Source organism: Enhydra lutris, unplaced genomic scaffold (assembly GCF_002288905.1).
Source record: "Enhydra lutris kenyoni isolate GAN:26980312 unplaced genomic scaffold, ASM228890v2 scaffoldscaffold41, whole genome shotgun sequence".
Taxonomy (NCBI): domain Eukaryota; kingdom Metazoa; phylum Chordata; class Mammalia; order Carnivora; family Mustelidae; genus Enhydra; species Enhydra lutris.
In genome coordinates this window covers 13,744,719-13,766,322 of record NW_019154125.1, presented here as the reverse complement: position 1 = coordinate 13,766,322, position 21,604 = coordinate 13,744,719, and the positions used below count along the sequence as shown (strand labels likewise).

The 21,604-nt window shown below is 36.4% G+C and overlaps 1 protein-coding gene across 1 annotated transcript in view; it reads right to left on the bottom strand.

The window, feature by feature from the left end:
- The window catches only part of LOC111155420 (ST18, C2H2C-type zinc finger), a 112,973-nt gene that overhangs the window by 70,373 nt on the left and 20,996 nt on the right, over positions 1-21,604 (bottom strand). Inside the window, exon 6 of the mRNA XM_022515563.1 lies at positions 1,594-1,680. Coding sequence (XP_022371271.1) covers positions 1,594-1,680 — 87 coding nt within the window. The remainder of the gene's footprint in view (positions 1-1,593; positions 1,681-21,604) is intronic.

The window sequence follows — 21,604 nt, the reverse complement described above, 5'->3', positions numbered from 1 at the left end:
TCATATTAACCAGAACAGATAATCAAAAGCAGCAAGTATTCTGGAAGTTTTGACAAGACATCTGTGTTCCAGAGGGCGTAAGATAAATCAACAAAGATTCAGAGGCACAACATACCAGTGAAGTTTTAAGGGGCTCAGTGGACTGGAACATTCTGAATGTCCCCATTTATAATAAAGGACAAATTATTGCATGTTATACTTTCTACATTGAGATAGAATCATAATGCCAGATTAGCCTTTTTAGATTTGGGGGACAGCATATTCCACACTTATTCGGACCCATGCATTGAGTGACAAGGTGGGTGGAAAGATTTGAAAGAGCTGGAGAGCTGTTCCAGGCTACACTGAGATAGCCTTGCTGGTTGGACATAAAACCCAATAGACCCTATGGTATGTTTAGAGGTACCTGTGGCAAAAGAAAAAGGTACTTACGGAGTTTACGGCAATATCTAATGGAAGAATCACAACACAAATCTATAGGCTTCTGGGGCAAGGCCATGACCTTGCAGCAAAGAGTTATAAATTACTCGAAAAACAGCTCTAGCAGAAATAGATTCTCTGACCTTGAGATCAGAGCTGGCCATCATGAACTGGTTTCTGTTAGAACTACCAAGTTATTATTCAAGCATGCCTAGAAGTAGTCCATCATAAGATGAAAGGTCCAATATTAGGCTGAAGCAAGTTTAGAGGAAACAAGCAAGACGAATGAATAGATCTCCATGACATTTCACCCACTATGGTGGCAGTGCCTCATCCCCAGCTGCCACAGATGAACCCAAATATCAAATACAAAGGAAGAAAAAGAATGAACTTGATTTATAAGCGTGTTGGCTCAGCATCTGAGTGCAATCTGGAAATAGGCTGCTGGTCACCACTTAAGAATGCCTGGTCACCATTTTGCATGAAGAGAAAAGTTGCCAAAGTCAGAAAATAGATGTACCCATAGCGAAAGTGAATAGTTTCAGAGAGGAATGGTTTAGCTGGAAGGTCAGCAAAGAGAAGGTCTGAGGAAGAGGCATGTGGTTGGACTTATAAAAATTAGGAAGAAATGTGAAGGCCATTGTCTTGCATGATCACATCCACCAGAGAGAACATATGAAGGAATAAACATTAAACCACCAGCCAGACAGAATGGCCTGGTCAGAAGTCAGCCAGTCTGTCTTTGGCTGTCATATGCTGTTGCAGTGGAGTCATTAATGGAGTAGACTCAGGGGAAGGGAATGAGGCATTGAACAGACCCCAAAATGTGGATTCCCACTAAGACTAATTTAACTACTCTCACTCCAATCTATCAGCAAAAGAAATAAATGGCATGCACCCAATATGACACCATCCCTGAGGAGACCAACTAGCCACTGGGCCCTTTTTATTCTGGAAGGGACAACAATTCAACTTGACTGGAAATAACACATATTCTGGATATGGATTTGCTTTTCTTGCCTTCAGAGCCTCAAATAGTAGCACTATCTGAGGGCTTACAGAACATTTGTTCTACTAACAAAAAATTCTTATACATTTCATTGGATCAAGGGACCCTGTTAGGAAGACTACTATGGGAACAAAATAATTGGATACACTGTTATTATCACTTACCACACATCGCAGAAATTGCTGGCCTGATGGAGTGATACAATGGCTTCTGGAAGGCATAGCAAACATGCTACCTTTGAAGGTGATACCCTGCCAAGATGAAATCATATGGCATTTGTTTTTCTCCATCTGATTTACTTCCCTTAGCATAATACTCTTAAGATCTATCCATGTTGTTACAAATACAAGATTTCATCCTTTTTATGGCTGAGCAGTATTTGTGTGTGTGTGTGTTTGTGTGTGTGTGTGCACGCGTGTGTGAGACATCATCTTTAACCATTCATTCATTGATAAATACTTTGGTTGTTTCCATATCTTGGTATTGTGAATAGTGTTGCAAAGAACGTAGAGGTGCATGTATCTTTTCAGATTAGTGTTTTTCCTTTCTTCAAATAAGTACCCAGAAGTGGAATTCTTAGATCATACAGTTCTACTTTTAGTTTTTTGCAGCATCTCCTTTCTGTTTTCCATAGGGGATGCACCAATTTACATTCCCACCAACATTGCACAAGTGTTCCCTTTTCTTCACATCCTCACTAACACTTGTTATTTCTTATCTTTTTGATAATAGCCATCCTGACTGGTGTGACATGATATTTCATTGTGGTTTTGATTTTATTTCCCTGATGATTAGTGATGTTGAACATCTTTTCATATGTCTGTTGGCCAACTGTATATCTTTGGAAGCATATCTATTCAGATTTCTGCCCGTTTTTTAATTGGATTGTTTGTGTCTCATTGTTGTTATTGTTATTATTAAGCTGTATGAGTTCTTTATATATATTGAATATTAACCCCTTAGCAGATAAATGATTTGCAAATATCTTCTCTCACTGAGTAGGTTGCCTTTATGTTTTCTTGATGATTTTCTTTACTGCACAGAAGCTTTTTAGCTTGATTTAGTGCTATTTGTTTATTTTGCTTTTGTTGCCATTGCCTTTGGAGTCAGGTCCAAAAATTATCACCAAGAACAATGCAAAGGAGTTTACTGCCTATGTTTTCTTCTACGAGTTCTGTGAGTTTTGGTCCTATATCCAAGTCTTTAAACCATTTCTTTGTTAATGTCTATCATATAAGACAGTGGTCCAGTTTCATTCTTTTGCATGTGGCTGTCCAGTTTACCCAGCACCATTTATTGAAGAGACTGTCCTTTCTCCATTGTATATTATTGCCTCCTTTGTCATATATCAACTCACCATATATGTGTGGGTTTATTTCCGGGCTCTCCATTCTGTTTCATTGGTCAGTGTTTCTGTTTTTATGCCAATACCATACCGTTTTAATTACTATAGCTTTTAACACAGTTTGAAATCAGAAAGTGAGAGGCTTCTAGCTCTTTTCTTCTTTATCAAATTTGTTTTGGCTATTCAGGATCTTTCGTGGTTTCATACAAATTTTAGGATTTTTTCTATTTTTTTGAAAAATGCCTTTGGAATTTTGATGGGGATTGTATTGAATCTGTAAAGTGCTTTGGGTAATACAGACATTTTAACAATATTAATTCTTCTAATCTATGGCATGGAATATCTTTCCATTTACTTGTGTCTTCTTCAATTTATTTCATCAATGTCTTGTTGTTTTAGAGTACAGGTGTCTCATCTCCTTGGTTAAGTTTATTCCTAGGTATATTTTTTAATGCAGTTGTAAGTAAGAACATTTTTTTAGGATTTCTCTTTCTGATAGTTTGTTATTGGTATATAAAAGCACGATAGATTTTTATAAATTGATTTTGTATCCTGCAACTTTACTGAATTCATTTATTAGTTCTAAGTTTTTTTGATGAAGGTTTTTGAAAGATTTTCTATGTGTAGAGTCACATCATCTGAAAACAGTGACAGTTTAATTTCTTCTTTACCAATTTAGATGTTTTTTATTTATTTTTCCTGTTTGATTTCTGTGGGTAAGATTTCCAGTACTATGTTGAATAAAAGTCGTGTGAGTGGACAACTTGTCCTGTTCCTGATATTAAAGGAAATGCTCTCAGTTTTTCATCATTGAGTATGGTGTTAGTGGTGTACTTATATATGGCCTTTATTATGTTGAAGTACATTCCTTCTACACCTACTTTGTTGAGCATTTTTAGCATAAATATATGTTGTTTTCTTCAAATGTCTTCTCTGCATCAATCGAGATGATCATAAGATTATTTTATCCTTCACATTCATTTATATTAGTAGGTGAACCATCCTTGAATCCCTGAAATATAAACCACCTGATCACAATGTATAATCTTTCAGTTTGCTAATATATTTGTTGAGGATTTTTGCATCTGCATTCATCAGAGGTTCTAGACTGTAATTTCCTTTTGTGTGTGTGTTGTCCTTGTCTGCTTCTTTGTGGCCAGGCAATTCTGGCCTTGTAAAATGAGTTTGGAAATATTCCCTACTCTTCAATGTTGTGAATAATTTGGGAAGGATAACTATTGAATATTCTTTGAATATTTGGTAGAATTCACCAGTGAAGCCATCTGGCACTGGACTTCTGTTCATTGGAAGGTTTTTGATTACTGCTTCAAGATCCTTACTAATTGATCTACTCAAATTTTCTATTTCTTCATGATTTAGTCTCAGAAGATTTTGTTTCTAAGAATTATTGATTTCTTCTAGGTTGTCATTTATTGGCATATAATTGTTCACAGTAGTCTATTACGATCCTTTGTATTTCTTTGGTATCAGTTGTAACTTTCCCTCTTTCATTTTTGATATTATTTATTTGAGCCCTCTCTCTCTTTTTTTTTTAATGAGTCTAGCTAAGAGTTTATCAATTTTTTTTTAAATCTTTTAAAAGAACCAGCTCTCAGGCTCACTGTTTTTTCTTTTTTTCTATTGTCTTTTTGGTGTCCATTCCATTTATTTCTGCTCTAATCTTTATTATTTTCTACCTTCTTTTCATTAACTTTGAGCTTCATTTGTTTCCTTTTTTCTTGTCCCTTTTGTTGTAAAGTTAAATTGTTTATTTGAAATTTGGGTGTAAAGTTAGATTATTTATTTGAGATATTTCTTGTCTCTTGACATAGGCCTGAATTGCAATGAATTTTCATTTTAAAACTGCTTTTGCTTCATCCCATAGATTTTGGTATATTGCATTTTCATTTTCACTTGTCTCAGGTATTATTTTTTTTCCTCCTTTGACTTCTTCATTGACCCATTTGTTGTTCAGTAACATGTTGCTTAATCTCCACATGTTTGTGATTTTCCCAGTTTGTTTTCCATGATCGATTTCCAGTTTCACACCATTATTGTTAGAAAAAGATGCTTGTTATTATTTCAATATTCTTAAGTTTATTTGGGCTTGTTTTGTGAGCTAAGATATGATCTGTCTTGGAGAATGCTCCATGTGCACTTGAGAAGAATGTGTTTTCTGCTGCTTTTGGATAGAACGTTCTGTTAGGTCCATCTGGTCTAATGTGTCAGTGTTTCCTTCCCAATATTCTGTCTGGATAATTTATCTATTGATGTAAGTGGGTGTTAGTGTCCCCTACTACTACTGTATTACCATTGATTTCTGCCTTTAGGTCTGTTAATACCTACTTTGCATAATTTGGTGCTCCTATGTATGATGCACAAATATTTGTAGATGCTATATTTTTTGCTGCATCTACCCTTTTGTCATTATGTAATGCCCTGATTATCTTTCATTACAGTCTTTGCTTTTAAGTCTATTTTGTCTGAAATAAGTATAGCTACCCCAGCTTTTTGTTCATTTATTTCCATCTTCATAAAACACCTTTTCCCATCACTTCACTTTCAGTCTGTGTGTTTTCTTACATTTGAGGCAAGTCTGCTGTAGGCAGAATATATAGATAGCCTTGTTTTTATAATCCATTCATCCACTCTGTGTCTTTTGATTGGAGTATTTATCTCATTTATATTTAAAGTAATTATGAATAGGTATGTACTTATTGCCGTTTTGTTCAGTGTTTTTGGCTGCTTTTGTAGTTGCTCTCTGTTTCTTTTTTCTTTTCTTACCTTCTTCCATTGTGGTTTGATGCCTTTCTTTAGCGTTATTTTTAGATTGCAGTTTCATCATTTTTTGTGTAGCTGCTATAGGTTTTTGCTTTGAGGTTACCATGATGCTTACATATGGCAATGTATATAAACTAGTCTATTTTAAGTTGATAGCAAGTTAAGTTTGAACTAAACCGAATTTTCATTCCTCACTCCCACTTTCTATGTTTTTGATGGCATATTGCACATCTTTTTATTTTGTCTATTTCTTTTTTAAAAAAGATTTATTTATTTATTTTAGAGAGAAAGAGAGTGTGGGGGAGTAGGAACAGAGGGAGAGGGAGAGAATCTGAGGCACACTCCTTGCAGAGTGTGAAACCCAATGGGGTTCAACTGAGTCATCCAGGTGCACTATTTTGCCTATTTCTTAACTAATTTTTACATTTATAGTATTTTTTTACTATTCTTGTCTTTTAACCTTCATGCTAGCTTTATAAGTGATTACTAACTTTATTATATATTTACCTTTACTAGTGAGCTTTTACTTCCATGCATTTTCTTGTTACTAATTAGTACTCTTTCTTTCAGCTTAAAGAAGTCCCTTTAATATTTCTTGTCTAGTAAGTTTAGTGGTGATGAACTACTTTACTTTTCAATTATCTGAAAATCACTTTATCTCTTTTTCAGTTTTGAATGATAACCTTAACATGTATAATATCTTTGGTTAGAAGTTTTCACTTTCAGCATTTTGAACATATCATGATACTCCTTTTTGGACTGCAAAGTTTCTGCTGAAAAATCTTCTCATAGTCTTATGGGGGTTTTCTTGTACATATGCTTTTAAGATTCTGTCATTATCTTTAACTTTTGACATTTTAATTATGATGTATCTTGGGGTGGATCTCTGGATTCATCTTATTTGAAATTCTCTGAACTTCTTAGATCTGGCTATTTGTTTCCTTCCTTAGGTTAGGGATGTTTTTGGCTATTATTTCTTCTAATATGTTTTCTGTCCCTTTTTCTCACTTCTCCTTTTGAGACCTTTATAGTGTGAATGTTGTTCTAGATGATCTTGTCCCATAGGTCCTTTAAGTTATTTTCACTTTTTAAAATTCTTTTTTCTTTTTGATGCTCTGTTTGGTGAGTTCCACTGCCCTGTCTTCCAGGTCACTGATCCTTCCTTCTGCTTTATCTAGTTTGCTGTTGAACTCTTCTAGTGTATTTTTCAGTTCAGTTATTGTATTATTCACTCTGTGGCTTCTGTTTGGTACTTTCTTATAGTTTCTATCTCTTTGTTGAAGTTCTCTCTTTGTTCATCTATTCTTCTCCTGAGATTGTTGAGCATCTTAATGAACATTACCCTGAATTCTTTATCAAGCAAATTACTTATCTTTGATTAATTTTTTCTGGAATTTTATCTTCTTCTTTTGTTTGGAACATATTCTTCTGTTTCCTCATTTTGATCAACTCTGTGTTTGTTTCTGTGTATTAGGTGAATAGCTGTCTCTCCCAGACTTCAAGGAATGGTCACAGGAAGACAGGAGGAATGTTTTAGTCTGCTGTCTATGCTGTGCCCTGAAGATGGTAGTCTGCCAAGAACAATTTCTATGATGCTTCAGTCCCTTAGCACCTAGAAACACAAGCCCTGATGATCACAGAGCCAGGAATTCAAGGAGTGTCCTCTGTATAGATTGCCTTCAACCAGTGGGCCTGGGCACATCACCCACTGGGTTTAGAGCCATGAGGGACCACCAGACCAGGGTAAGCCTGTCCACTGGCAATATCCCATTTTCATGATTATTGCATAATGCTATGACCTTGCTAGTTTGAATATATGGGTACAAGAAATAAGAAGTAGAATTAGGAGTGGCTTGGTTTGCTATGACTCCCAGTGGCCAACCTGAAGGACTTATACATCCCTCACTGCAAATCTAGGCTCTGTGGCTCTAATGATCTCTGGTCCCCAAAAGGAGAATGCTTCCACCAGGGAACATAGGAAAAATCCACAATAACTGACAAGAGAGAATATACAATTACATTTGAAATGAGTGCCACAGCAATACGTGAGAGAGTGAGGTCAGAGAAGAGGTACACAAAGTGGATGCTTTGTCCCTATGTTTTAACAGATAAGCTCCCTTTTAGTGATCTAAAATACTACCTAGTGAAGTCTAAGTACCTCATTAAAAAAGAAGAAGAAGAAAACGTAATCTTAATATTGTGTATTAGAAAATTGGCCTTCCAATATTTCTCCACTATGTTTTTCACAAAATGAACAGATTATCCCAAATGTCTAAATAATTGCTGGTAAGAATTTAGGCAAACATGCAGTAATTTTTACTCCAGACATGATGCCACATTTGATACAATGTTATATTTTCTCTGAAGATTTTTTTTTTTAATTTGAGAAGTTGTTACTTCCTTTCCTGAAACACTCCACCCTCTACTCCAAGCTATGAATACCCCAACAACCTGTGATAGCTACTTGACTACACTTTTAGGAAATCAGGAGGTAAGACTCTATGGGAAATTTAAAGTCCTGTGTTTGTTTGAAATGGGTCTCATGATTCCTGAGAGAGTCTAAAGGCTATTATGAATGGCAAATTTACTTTAGCATAGGAACTACAGAGATATTGTTCATTCTTTGGGGACAGTGTCTTAAATTCACAAGCCAGCTCTCTCAGCTATGTTTTGGAAACTTGTGACCATGTTCATATTTACAAAGCTATGTCAAGCTAGAGTGTGCCCAATAATAAATCTGTAATTTAAGCTTCTACTATTACTCATGTCATAAATTCAGCATCTAAATTGTTGCTATTTTTCGACGGTTGGTTTGTTATCATGGAACACTGATTCCACTGGCAAGGTTATTTGATAATATCAGGTTTATAAGAGGGGGGAATTTTTCCCCCATAAGGTCAGAGCTAATAGATGCTTTTTTTCCTCACTTAACTGAGATTAAGTTTTATGAATGATAGATTAATTGTATAACATCCACAACAGTTTTTGCATAAAATAGTCAAGACATTAAAAGCCACATTGCAATAATAATAATAATAACAACAACAACAACAACAATAATAATAATAATAAAAACTTGCTCTGAGTTGTAAGGTAATAGGTAAATGGCACTAAGAAGACTCCCTACAAATCTTCTGCTGCCCTTCTGTGCTGGTGAACATACTCTCCTTTGGGATGTCATTCCAGCAACATTGTCAGAGTGCATTTCTTCTATGCCAGCATAGTGTTTGGCATTTACCATGATTATAAAACTTAATCCTCTGAATTGTAATCGTCTCACCCAGTAACCTGGAAACATCTTGTTTAATTTTATATCTCCTGTATATAACATAAGGCCCGTGTCTTAGTAACATGCTTAGTAAATATTCATTGAAATTCAACTCCACCCAGATGTAAGCATATAAAAATGATGTCAGTGCAAAAGTGAACCTAGAAAACTAACTTTCCCCAGAAGATGCATCAGAAAGCTCCTCAATGAATGTACGGACGATGTACTGGCCCACCTCCCTGGAGCAAATGTTAACCGATCTATATGAGCTTTTGCTTATAGCTCCCTTCACCACTGAAGCTGTGCTTTTGCAACACAGCCGAAAAAGAGACAGGAGGTAAGTTAAAAGTAGTAGGTAAGTCAAAAAATCCTAGTTGGTGCCCATAAAAGACTGAACAAATGACCGTGATGTTATGAACCAATCAGTCCAAACTACTCTCCAAGAATGCAAAAGAATCCTACAGTTGTAAAAATAATTCAATCCTCACATGAACCAGAAATTTTAAAGAAAGAACTATTCTTTAAAACACAAAATAATACACCAAAATTTGGAATATGCTGTAACTAAAATATAAATTTCCTCCAATGTGTAACCAAAAGCAAATGATGTATCTCAGCCAAATAAAGTGTATACCACCATACTTCTTTTAATTGCCTATAGGTTGACTAAAAATTTCAGTTAATATATAGCAACAGCTTAGCCATGCAATATATGAATAGTTCATTGGTCTTTTCAGGAATTACATGATAACAGGTCATGGGGATTTCCCCAAAAGAAGTTGGATATAATAAGATAAAGTTAGAAAATTAAAGACAGCAAGAGATGGTCATTTGCAGATTTTAGGATCAGGATACCAAAAGAAATTCAAAAAGAATTTAAATAGAGAACAAGATTTGCTGCTTGATGGGAAATTTAAAGTGAGACTGGTATTTTAATTTATTAATACTTCAAAATACCTTCTTGTAAGTATATAAAATGAAAATATATGGGATTTTATGTTTTGTCAAATAGCAGTATAAAACAAAGTATTAAGAAAAATGAAATATAGGGTATCTTATTTTAATACTAAAGAAATACAAAAACAAAATTCAGAGTTCATAAACGTTTGCCTTGTCAAAATAATATTATATTTGAGGAGAAGATATTTAAAGTAAGTCCTACTTTAAAAAGAAGTTTATTCTTTTTTAAAAGATTTATTTATTTTAGAGAGAGAGTGAGAAAGCACATGCACAAGCAAAGGGGAGGGGCAAAAGAAGAGGGGAAAGGGGGAGAATCTCAAGCAGACTCCCCACTGACCATGGAGCCCCACCTGGGGCTCAATCTCACAACCCTGAGATCATGACCTGAGCTGAAACTGAGAGTCAGACACTTAACTGACTGAGCCACCCAAGCACCACCCCCCTCTCCAAAAAACTTTAAAAGAAGATTATGGCATCATTTTAGTTGATCCTATAATAAGTATTTTATTATATAGATTATATCTGCTAAAAAAATTAAACATGGTTGAATAATAACAGCATCTCGACCATTCAAGTTAAATGTGTTTGTAGCATTGAGTTCAAAGTGACTCTTTTTACTTTAATAAATCAAAGATCTAAATTTTTTTTCTTTTATTTAAAGGTTGTAGGGGATTGTGTTAAGTGAGATAAGTCATGCAGAGAAAGACAATTATCATATGGTTTCACCCATATGTGGAACATAAGCAATAGCATGGAGGACCACAGGGGAAGGGAGGGAAATCTGAAAGGGAAGAAATCAGAGAGGGAAACAAACCATGAAAGACTCTAGACTCCAGGAAAAAATACTGAGGGTCACAGAGGGGAGGTGAATGGAGAGATGGGGTAGCTGGGTGCTTGGTATCAAGGAGGGCACGTGTTGTGATGAGCACTGGGTGTTATAAGCAACTAATGAAGCGTTGAACACTACATATAAAACTAACGATGTATTATGTGTTGGTTAACAAATAATACATTTTTTAATTAAAAAACAAAATAAAATAATTATTTTATTAAAAAATAAAATAAAATAAAATTTGTATGCCTAACTAGAAATAAAATAAAATAAGTTAAAATAATGAGAGCTGTACAATTTCATGACATTGGGGATAAGAATACTATATTTTTGTACATTATATTAGTATACGATAGACCACATACATTCGTTTTTTGGGTATATTCACAAATATAGTGTACCCTCCTTTAATTTCCCTAGCATAGTATTTTACAAAATTTTATATAACAATTGTGCTACTAGCAGAAATTTTGTTAGCAGCTGGGAAAATGGTTGCATTTAAAAAGCAAAAGACATAGTTGAGGCTGAAGTGGGGGTTGGGAGATGCTCTTGCTCCTCCTCTCCCTACCACTTCCCTAGGCTGGGCTAACAAGACCACTGGGCTGCCAGGGCTCCCCCTGCTTTCTGGAGAGGAATGAGCCATGCTGGCTCAGCTCTTTCTTGGGGTAAATAGTGTGGTTTTTGTTTTTTTTTTTTTAATTTATTTATTTGACAGAGATCACAAGTAGGCAGAGAGGCAGGCAGAGAGAGGAGGAAGCAGGCTCTCTGCTGAGCAGAGAGCCTGATGCGGGACTCGATCCCAGGATGCTGGGATCATGACCTGAGCCGAAGGCAGAGGCTCTAACCCACTGAGCCACCCAGGTGCCCCGGGATAAATGGTTTTAAGCCCCAAACCTCAATCTTGAAAGAAAAAGAAATCTTAAATACAAGTATTTTCATGTTATTTTCAAACCATCCCCATGAATTCTGTGGAAAAGCTTCAATCATCTTGCCATTTAATCAATATCCCATTTTATTTTGTTTGGCTAGTCTTGTGAGGACTGAAAACCTGTATGTCTTCTCCCTGACTTTAAACCTTACTCATATTTTATTTAAACATATTTATACTTTATGTATGTGTGTGTAGCAGGGTGTCTGGGGTTTCCTAGAGGTTATAGAGTGTTTGTTTTGATTGTCTAGTCACTGGGCAAGCACCTTCTGCAGCTGGAAGAGAAACAGAACCCTTCCATGCATGCTTGTAAGGAAAAACAAACCAGTTAACTTTGTCATAAAACTCAGGGTTCAAAGTAAATTGCAGTTATTTAATAGAGCAAGACCTTTAAGCTTTAATGAAAGGTTCTGAATAGAATGCAGAACCTCCCTCCATGCAGACACTGGCAAAATTCCACTTTGGTTCTCATTTTTTAATGTAATGTCAGAATGGAGTAAGTAACAGTGATTGTAAAATACACATGCTTTAAAATTACCTTTGAACAAAAATAGCAAAGGTAATTAATATTTAATTCATGACCCTGTGAATAAATTCAGGGTCATGTGAATTAGCCAGACAACACTGAGGGAAGGAAAAAGTTTATTGTGGATGACTATATAAAAAAATATTTCTATATGCACCATGTCCCAACGTTTCAAATATCAAATTCCTACAAGCTTGTGATGCAGGCACATCCTTATTAACGAAAATGATGTCATTTGTTTACAAAGTAAAAATCATTAATTAATGATGGAGTTTGGAGCTTCTTTGTTTCTGGGGGGCCAATCACTCCCAGAAACACTCAAACCAGGGCCACATAAGTAAAATCAAGTTAATTTAGTAGAGATCTAAATGGAGATCAGGAAACACAAAGGTCTAATTAGCACTGTAGTGAATAAAGTACAGGTGTCCTTCTGTTCTCTAGTATGAACATTTTATTATCTTTTTCCCAAGATGTGCATACGTGAACTCACTAAAGAGTGGTTTCTGAATGGACATTGAGAATGAAGCTTAATATAGGTTTAAAATTTGATGTAAGAATTAAATATTTTTACTTCCAATGGATAATTATAACTATACCTCGTGTATTGGAAACTAATATAGTGGGCTTCTTTTCTTTGAAATGAATGAAATTTGTGTATAAATAGTTCCATTAGGTATTATTTATATTTGTATGATGATGCAGTAAGAAGGAGAGACACATTATTTTTGTTATCAGATACAGAGTTTACCAATGCTGACCTTTTTATTAGTCACTGATTTTTTTCTAGCAACTCCCACTGTGGTTTCTACTATAGATATTTTTCAATGTTCAAAAGAAAGTTTTTCTCAATTTCAAGTAGGATAGATCGAGTATGGATGTTTAGAATAGAGATGTGCAGAAGGACAAATACTTTCCCTCAAGAGAGAGGGAAAGAGAGGGTGAGATAGAAGAGGTCACAAGGACGGAAGAGGAAGTCAGGGAGGCTGGAAAAAAGGGGGAGGAAACTAAGCATGGGGTGGGGGTGGACACAATGAGATCATCAAAGATGAGCAGAAATGAAGACACTGAGCACAACCTAAAGTGGGAAGAGTAGGAGATGCAGACACACCAAGAGGAGGGAAAGTTGTGCCCACTGAGGGAAAACAAAATACAATAGACGCAAATACAGACACAAACACAGAACTTCATCAAGTAATATGAGTCATATGGTAATTTTTTGGTTTTTAAATTTACTATTGACAAAAGACTTTTTAAGAGCATATGACTGTTTTATGACTACTATCATACATGCCAGTTGTATTTCTTGACATTTACCTGAATGCAGATATTTGGTCCATAAATCTAGGTGCTTTCTTAGTTCCCTAAACTAAAATACTAGAAGCCTACAGATTGGCACAAGGTCTTTGCTATGAAAAAGAATGCCTGATACTTGGAATCCTCCCATTTATCCTTCTCTACTTCACCAGAACACGCTATGAATCATTTCACAGAACTTGCTTCCATGCTGGGTGGGATAACATTTAAAAGGAGGATCAAGGGTTAAAATAGTGAAGTGAATACTGAGATAGTAGGAATCACCTACTTCAATATATCGTTATAATTATATGTATATAAATGTATGTGTAATGTCCCTCTCTGTGTGTGTATGTGTAAGTATATATGTGTACACACAGAAATCTGCCAACTGTTTTAGCAGCCAAGTATCCTATTGAATCAGAAATAACTTGCTTTGAAAGGCTGCCCCTGATTTAGAAACACTCTGCTACAAAGAAGCCTACCAGTCCCATACATCCCTTCCTATAACCCAACCCCTTCTGCATGTCCCCGTGTCTTCCTTGCCATGTACCACCCCAGCTTCTGAGGAGCCACTTCCTGGCCACCTGTCCCCAGATTGCACCATTGCTGAGAGGCATGGTCCCAGCATGGCTCTACTGTCTCCCAACCTAGGAGACTGTTCAACTTCCTGGGCCACTTGTAGAATGCCCCTATATTTCCTTTCACCAGTGGGGTAAGAGTGAATGACCATTTTGCCAGTGTCTCTATTCAAATTTAACACATTATCACATAAACTTTTTTAAAAAAATTCATATTCTTATTCAGAATATTACAAAACTGTGCTTCCCTGAAAACACCAAAGCAATTGGGAACCCAGTTCTGAGCCAGAGATTGCTCATTTCATGTGGACAGCAGTGCTTCAGGGCATGGGAGGGCTCAGGATTCTCATTTCACCACTTGATCCACATGTTGGTTGGGTGCACTTCTGGGAGCTACCTTGTAAATCATTATTTACAAGGATGTTTCCATGATTAATAAGTATCATGAGGTTAAAGACCTGTTTGTGGGCTTGGTCAACAGTGTTGTCAAGAGATCATCCTGCTTTTTTTAGATATAGAAATAAACTGAATGTCAAAGCTTAATTCATTAAAGCACAAAATCAGAAAAAAATGAAGACATCTGGATCTTACAGTATAAGCTTTCTTCTGATGCATTATTTTTCATTGCTTTTAAAAATATGGAGCAGTCTTGTTCAGGATGGGCAAGTAGAAGTGGGTTTGAAGTAACAAAGGGAATTGACCTTCATATATAGTCAAGGGGAAAGCTCTGTTCTTATCCATCCCTTTTTCATTGACCCCGCTGCCCAAGCCACCCAAACCCAGCAGGCCAAGGACCAGGCTAATGGAAGAGATCACAATTCAAGCTAATTTCACTCATCAGAGTGCCTGCTTTCTGCCCATAGGAATTGCCTGGGCAGATACATTCTTACCCTTCCAACTCAGGTCAAACCCTCTCCAGTACTAACTGCTCATCCCTTGTGCTCCCTTACATAAATCTATTTTATAGGAATTATCACACTGTGTTTTCATGACCTTTGGGCTATTGCAAACATTGTGAGTTCTTGTCTTATTCCAGTGCCTTCTGTAGCACTCAAAAAACATTTATGCAAAATTTTTCAATTGCTTCTTATATGTGTCAGGTGCTATTCTAGATCTGGGGATATTATCAATGAAATGAAGGATAACAATTCTTGCTCTCAGAAAATTAACAATGGCATGAAAAGAGACAGATTAGAAACAAGGTAATAAGTAGTTGTACTGTATATTAAAAGGTATTCTTTCTTTTTTTTTCCACCAAAAATAAAACAGGGAAGGAGAAATTAACAGAGTAAAGAGCACCTCACTTTTATATTTGATAAAATATATTTGTAAAGGAAGACACTTTTGACAGTAGGAATATGACTTAGGAATGAATTAGAAGCCAGCTAGAGTAGGCTGGTTTGTATTTAAGGATACCAGTAGGAGTTTTGCTGGCTAATCAGTCTTGATTTTAATAGAACTAAGGAAAGAATCTAAGAATTTGGAAGCAAAGAAGCTGTGGGTACTATGTAAAAATAGTTAAAGAGGATCAACATTAAATAGAAATTCCTTTACAATGAGTTACTAACTACATTATTTACTCTAAAAACAAACGTTGGTGGACAATGTAAAATATTTTATAACATCTTGTACTAGGGATACAATGGCGAATAAAATGTTCTTTGTCTTTAAAAAGTTGACCCCAAAAAAGTGTATCAAAAAAGCAGAATTGTATGTGACTAATTAAAATTTTTTAGTTTTTAGTTTTTTAGTTTTTTTTTTTTTTTTAAATTTCACCAGTCAAACTCTGAACTTAAAGGCAAGGGATCTGCTTTCTTTTGAATGGGTGGACAGATGGATGAATCAATAATAAAATAGCTATGATTCAACATAATAAGTGCTTTAGCACAGACAAGAAAAGAAGTGCATTGAGTACACAATGGAAAAAAGTATTAGTCAGCCAGAGAAGTCACAGGGACAGTTCATGGAGGAGATGACATTAATCATTTGCTTTAAAGGATGAGTATGAGTCCCATGTGGGAGAAGATGAAGGAAAGAATTTTCCAGAAATAGACTATAACAAAGTTGAAATGGAAAAACAATAATAAACACTAGCTTTAGGCATGGGCTTTTCTTATAGGAAATAGTATGGCAGCAAGACTGGATGAATAAAATGTGAAGATGAAGGTAATTAGAAAAATGCTTTCAAAAAAACAACAACAACAAAAAAAAGGAGGTGGGGAGCCTGCGTGGCTCAGTTGGTTAAGTGTCCAAATACTGATTTCATCTCAGGTCTTGATCTCAGATCCCTGAGATGGAGCCTGGCTTTGGACTCCATGCTCAGCAGGGATTCTGCTTGAGATTCTCTCTCTGTACCTCTTCCCTCTTCTTTCTCTCTCTCTAAGATAAATAAATAAATCTTTAAAAAAATTTAAAAGATGCTTTCTTCAAAAAAAAAAAAAAAAAGCAAGGGGAAATATCGTGCAAGGAAAATAAGATCAGGCACAAAGGGAGCCAAGGAGAGTTTCAAAGGCAAAGATGAACTCAGAAGATAGGTGTGAATAAAGCAAGAGGTTAAATGTAACTATACTTTGGGATGGGGTTGGGGGTCAATTAGGTAAATTCAGGGGCCAAGACTGAAAGTGCTATACAGAAGTTTCCTTAATCAAGAAGGCAGCAAGACTCGACATTTGAACACCTCTACATAGTCACATGTTAGCCACTGACAGAACACCCAGAACCCAGTGCTGCTATTAACCCGCTGCTCTTTCTACCACATGAACCAGTCAAATCCTAAGTGAGGGTTTGCATTAGTGTTATGAGAAGTCACCAATTGTGAGGACTGAAAACTCAAGAACACCATGTTTTGTTTGTGGGAGCTGACCTGTCAACACTGTGGGCCATACTTATTTCAGTTCACACTTCATGCGGAAGAAAATATTGCAAGATGTCAGAAACATTTTTTTTATTAAATTTTATTTTTTATAAACATATAATATATTTTTATCCCCAGGGGTACAGGTCTGTGAATCGCCAGGTTTACACACTTCACAGCACTCACCATAGCACATACCCTCCCCAATGTCCATAACCCCACCCCCCCTCTCCAAACCCCCCTCCCCCCATCAACCCTCAGTTTGTTTTGTGAGATTAAGAGTCACTTATGGTTTGTCTCCCTCCCAATCCCATCTTGTTTCATTTACTCTTCTCCTACCGCCTTAACCCACCATGTTGCATCTCCTCTCCCTTATATCAGGGAGATCATATGATAGTTGAGAAACATTTTTTTTTTTGAAAACATATCATGCAAGTGAAATGGGACTTCCAATGGTTACAATTTACCTAAGAGGTAACAGCAAGAGATAAAATATTCTGCCTGAAGATTAAAGTCAACGTCCTCCTTCAAGAAGGACTGAATCGAAACAAGCAGTAGTATTGAATAACTCTGTGTTTCACTAAAGGTGCTCAAGAGCACATTAGGGTGAGAAGATGCCAACCAAAGGAAGTAAACCGTGTAAAGTAAACAGGGAAGTAAACTTAACAAGTAAACTGTGAAGAGCCTGAGCAAGTTTGAAGGAACCTCAGCATATTAGTTACTAATATGTCAAAGTAGCAAGGCTGTTATGTGACAGAAGGAAGTTGACAGAGAGTCTGGATTTTGCTTGAGACACAATCATTAAACTTTGAGAAGACACTGGATGACTATGGAGTCACCTACAAAGGCATTTAAAATATTGTTTAAAAAGCATCCTTATATATTTTCTCTATCCAATGATCTGTGGAAAATATTTAAAGCAGATTTGGTTGATTTCAAAAATTCCCAAGAGGTCAAAACAAAAACTTACAGAAGATCAAGGCTTGTGCTTTTTGCTACACTACTGTTAAAATTGTTCAGTATGCTGCTACTTTTCATCAAATAGAAATGCAACAATGGGTTAATAGAAGTCCTAGGTTCTGAGGGTTCTGTCAGTGACTAGCGTGTGATCTTGGAGATATGTTCAAATGTCAAGTCTTGCTGCCTTCTTGGCTAAGGAAACTTCTGTGTAGACATCATTAACGTTAAGCCAAGAATTCACGAACTATGAAAATCCCAAAGAAACCGAAATATTTGACTTTCTTGCCAACCCACACCATTGAAAATTAGCAACGAGAGAAGAGTTTTTCCAAATAAGTAGTAAAGTCTAAGCTAGTGCTTCTCAAACATTAGTATGCATGATAGTAGTTTAGCGATCTGTTAAAACGCAAGTTTATTAAGTCTGGGATGGAACTGAGATTGCATTGCTAATAAGCTCCCAGGGATGTCAAGCATACTGACATTCTGAGTAGCCAGGCTTCAGGTCACATTTGATCCCCAAATTGGAAGTTATCTCTCTCTCTACACGTCTGTAGCACTTTGCTCTCATCACTCACGGTGACGTCATCACATAACTCCCGGGACTTGTTACACTGATGCCATTAATTTTCCGTCTACTGCAATCCCTAGCCCTACACCGGTGCAGAAGAAGCCCTGAATGAACAAATAGCGAAGGAAAAATTCATTCCTCAATCAAGAGTGGCAAATACTGCTGTTTAAAAAGATTTATGTTACCAAAAAAGAAGAGCTAAATGGGTGAAAAAAATTATCTCTGTGGGTGAGCTCTGCAAATCCGAAAGCACGGTGAGGTAAATCTTCACATGTGGCTCACAGTGGTGGCGTTTTGTCATGGTTTTAGAAAATGTCTGATTTCTAGAGACATTCGTGCCTTAGACTCTTTTAAGCCATTGGTTGACATAAGCCACCAATATCCTTGTGATAATATTTGAATGTAAAAATAAAAGGTAAAAAAAAAATAAAGCACATTTTCTTGTTCTTATTTTTTTCCAAGAAATTTTGCTCTGGATGTTTGCTCAGAAGCTCCATGCTATTTTTCTGAAATACAAACATTTAGTTTAAAGTAGAACATAAACAATTAAGTTGGGGAGTGCCCCATCCCATGTAATCACAACTTCATATTTTATATACATATACATATATATGTATACATATATATATATACATATACATATATACATATATATATATGCACATACCTATTATGGTCTGTGCAAACTGGAAAATACACAGCCATTTAATCTTTAAGTTCAATGTTCTCTGAAGGGACAGTACCCCATTGTTGGCCCATTTCTAAATGCCTGTCATCAGCCTCAGGTGGGTGTTAAGTGACACACACACCTCCCACGCTGTGAAATCAGTCTTTGAAGTAAGTACAAGGCCCATGGTAGATCATCACCTGGGAGGTAGCATGTTGAAAGGAAAAACGAATAGAGGAGACAAATATTTGTATCATCTCCTGAAACTTTAATATAGATGTAAAATGACATGATCAATTCGTGGAAAAAATCTAGAAAGAAAGGACACAGGGTGATTGGCACTGTGGTGAATAAAGAAAAGGTGCTAGGGTTAGTGGATATATGCCAACTTGAGTTATTAATTTATTGAAAAAGTTCAAATAAATATTTCCCCCCAAAGTGGATGATGAATTGGAATACTGGTGTATTAGTGTAGGTTCATTAATCGTAACAAATGTACTGCTCTGCTCAGGGGAAGTGTAGATAGTGGGGGACATTGTGTGTGTCAGGGCACGGGGTCTATGGGGAGTCCCTGTACCTTCTACCTTCTGCTCAGTTATTCTGTGAACCTAAAACCACTCTAAAAAGTAAAAAAAAAAAAAGGGGGGGGTGGCGTGGAGGTCGGCATGGAATGTGAGGGCTTGCAGTAGCGGAAAATAATATAGAGGTTGCATCGGGTACTGGGAAGAGTGGGATGTGCCCTGGACCCCATACAGGACCTAAGTTCTACTTCTAGTTCAGTCACTTACTACTCAGACATCTTGTATAAATCACTTAACTTCCCCCAAACTCGGCTCAGAAGCTAAACGTAGCTAATGTCGTTTGTCCTGACTGCCCCTCCAGGCGGCTTGTATGGATCCAATTAGAACTACTTGTTCTTTCAACCACTCACTAGACAGGCACATTTTGCAGGCCCACTCAATGGCAGTTTCAGGGCTAAATGCTATTAAAGGCTACGTAAGCACATAAATGTATGACAGAATTACAGTTAATGGAATTTTCTTGTTACAGAACAAACTCTTTTAAAAATTTCATTCTTATTGGAAGTTTCCCTAATCTATTTCAAGACACTCTCTTACCCTAGTAAGTACAGTAGAGTAAACAAAATGATCTCTCTGGAGTGATGAACTCATCCTATGCCTCAGTGTCCCATGTCCAACAACAGCCTACCCACTACCCAGAGATGAGGATGAGGAAGGCACCCCAAGGTGGACACTTTTCTACATCTAATCCTTCTCATCTGCTGCTTTGCTAATCAGTCTCACTTGCACCCAAAGTGGCCTATCATAAAACGAGTTTTCTTTAAGGTGTCAGGCTTTTGGATTCTAATTTATAGGCTTGGCAACAATATTTAGAAAGACATATTGCTAACACAAATGTAACAGATACATTATAAAAATCTAAAACATGAACTGAGCCCTGCATTTGGAAATCATAGGAATGAAAGGGGAAAAAAAAAGAGTCTTTGTTCCTTCTTTTATCCAACCTTGTAATTATAGCTACTTATTTCCTTTAACCTGGATGATGGATTTATGGAACTCTTAACTTTAGAAACCCGCTTCTGTCTATTTTATTTCCTTTAGTTGTCATCTCCAGAAGTCTCTGTGCAACAAGTAGTTGCAATAAAATCATACTTATTAAAAGAAACTCTATTGCCCCACCCCAAAATAGGGAAGAAAGCTATTAAGTATTAAGTATTAAGTAAAATGTTTAATTGATATAAAAACTCTTGTGAATGAAATAAGATAGAAGAAAAAAGAGAAAACCATCTAAATCTGTAAGTCATAATTTTTTTCTTTTCTTTTTTTTTTTTTTAAAGATTTTATTTATTTATTTGTCAGAGAGAGAGAGGGAGAGAGAGCGAGCACAGGCAGACAGAATGGCAGGCAGAGGCAGAGGGAGAAGCAGGCTCCCTGACGAGCAAGGAGCCCGATGTGGGACTCGATCCCAGGACACCGGGATCATGACCTGAGCCGAAGGCAGCTGCCCAACCAACTGAGCCACCCAGGCGTCCCATGTAAGTCATAATTTTTTTCACATGCTGATTAAATGTTATGATTAAATCTATAGCCTATTGATTACAGACTTTATAAAATACTTAACATTTTGGGGTGCCTGTGTGGCTCAGTGGGTTAAGCTGCTGCCTTCGGCTCAGGTCATGATCTCAGGGTCCTGGGATCAAGCCCCACATCGGGCTCCCTGCTCAGCAGGAAGTCTGCTTCCCTCTCTCTCTCTCTCTCTCTCTCTGCCTGCCTCTCTGTCTACTTGTGATCTCTCTCTGTCAAATAAATAAATAAAATCTTTAAAAAAAATACTTAACATTTTAAACTTACAAGAAAATGCCAAATGATACAGTTCTTAAATGAAGAAAGAAACTATATAAAATAAAATAAAGTAAAAAGAGACAACTAAATGGTAATTTTCATTACAAAACTTGCCAACCAATTGGTAAGCAGCAATAAGACCATGAAAGGACAGTGGGATTTGACTCTAATACACTTAAGAGTCTTGAATTTATTTGTGTCTCTAAGTAGTCACATAGGAAAGCCATTTCAGAGGCTAGAATATATTTT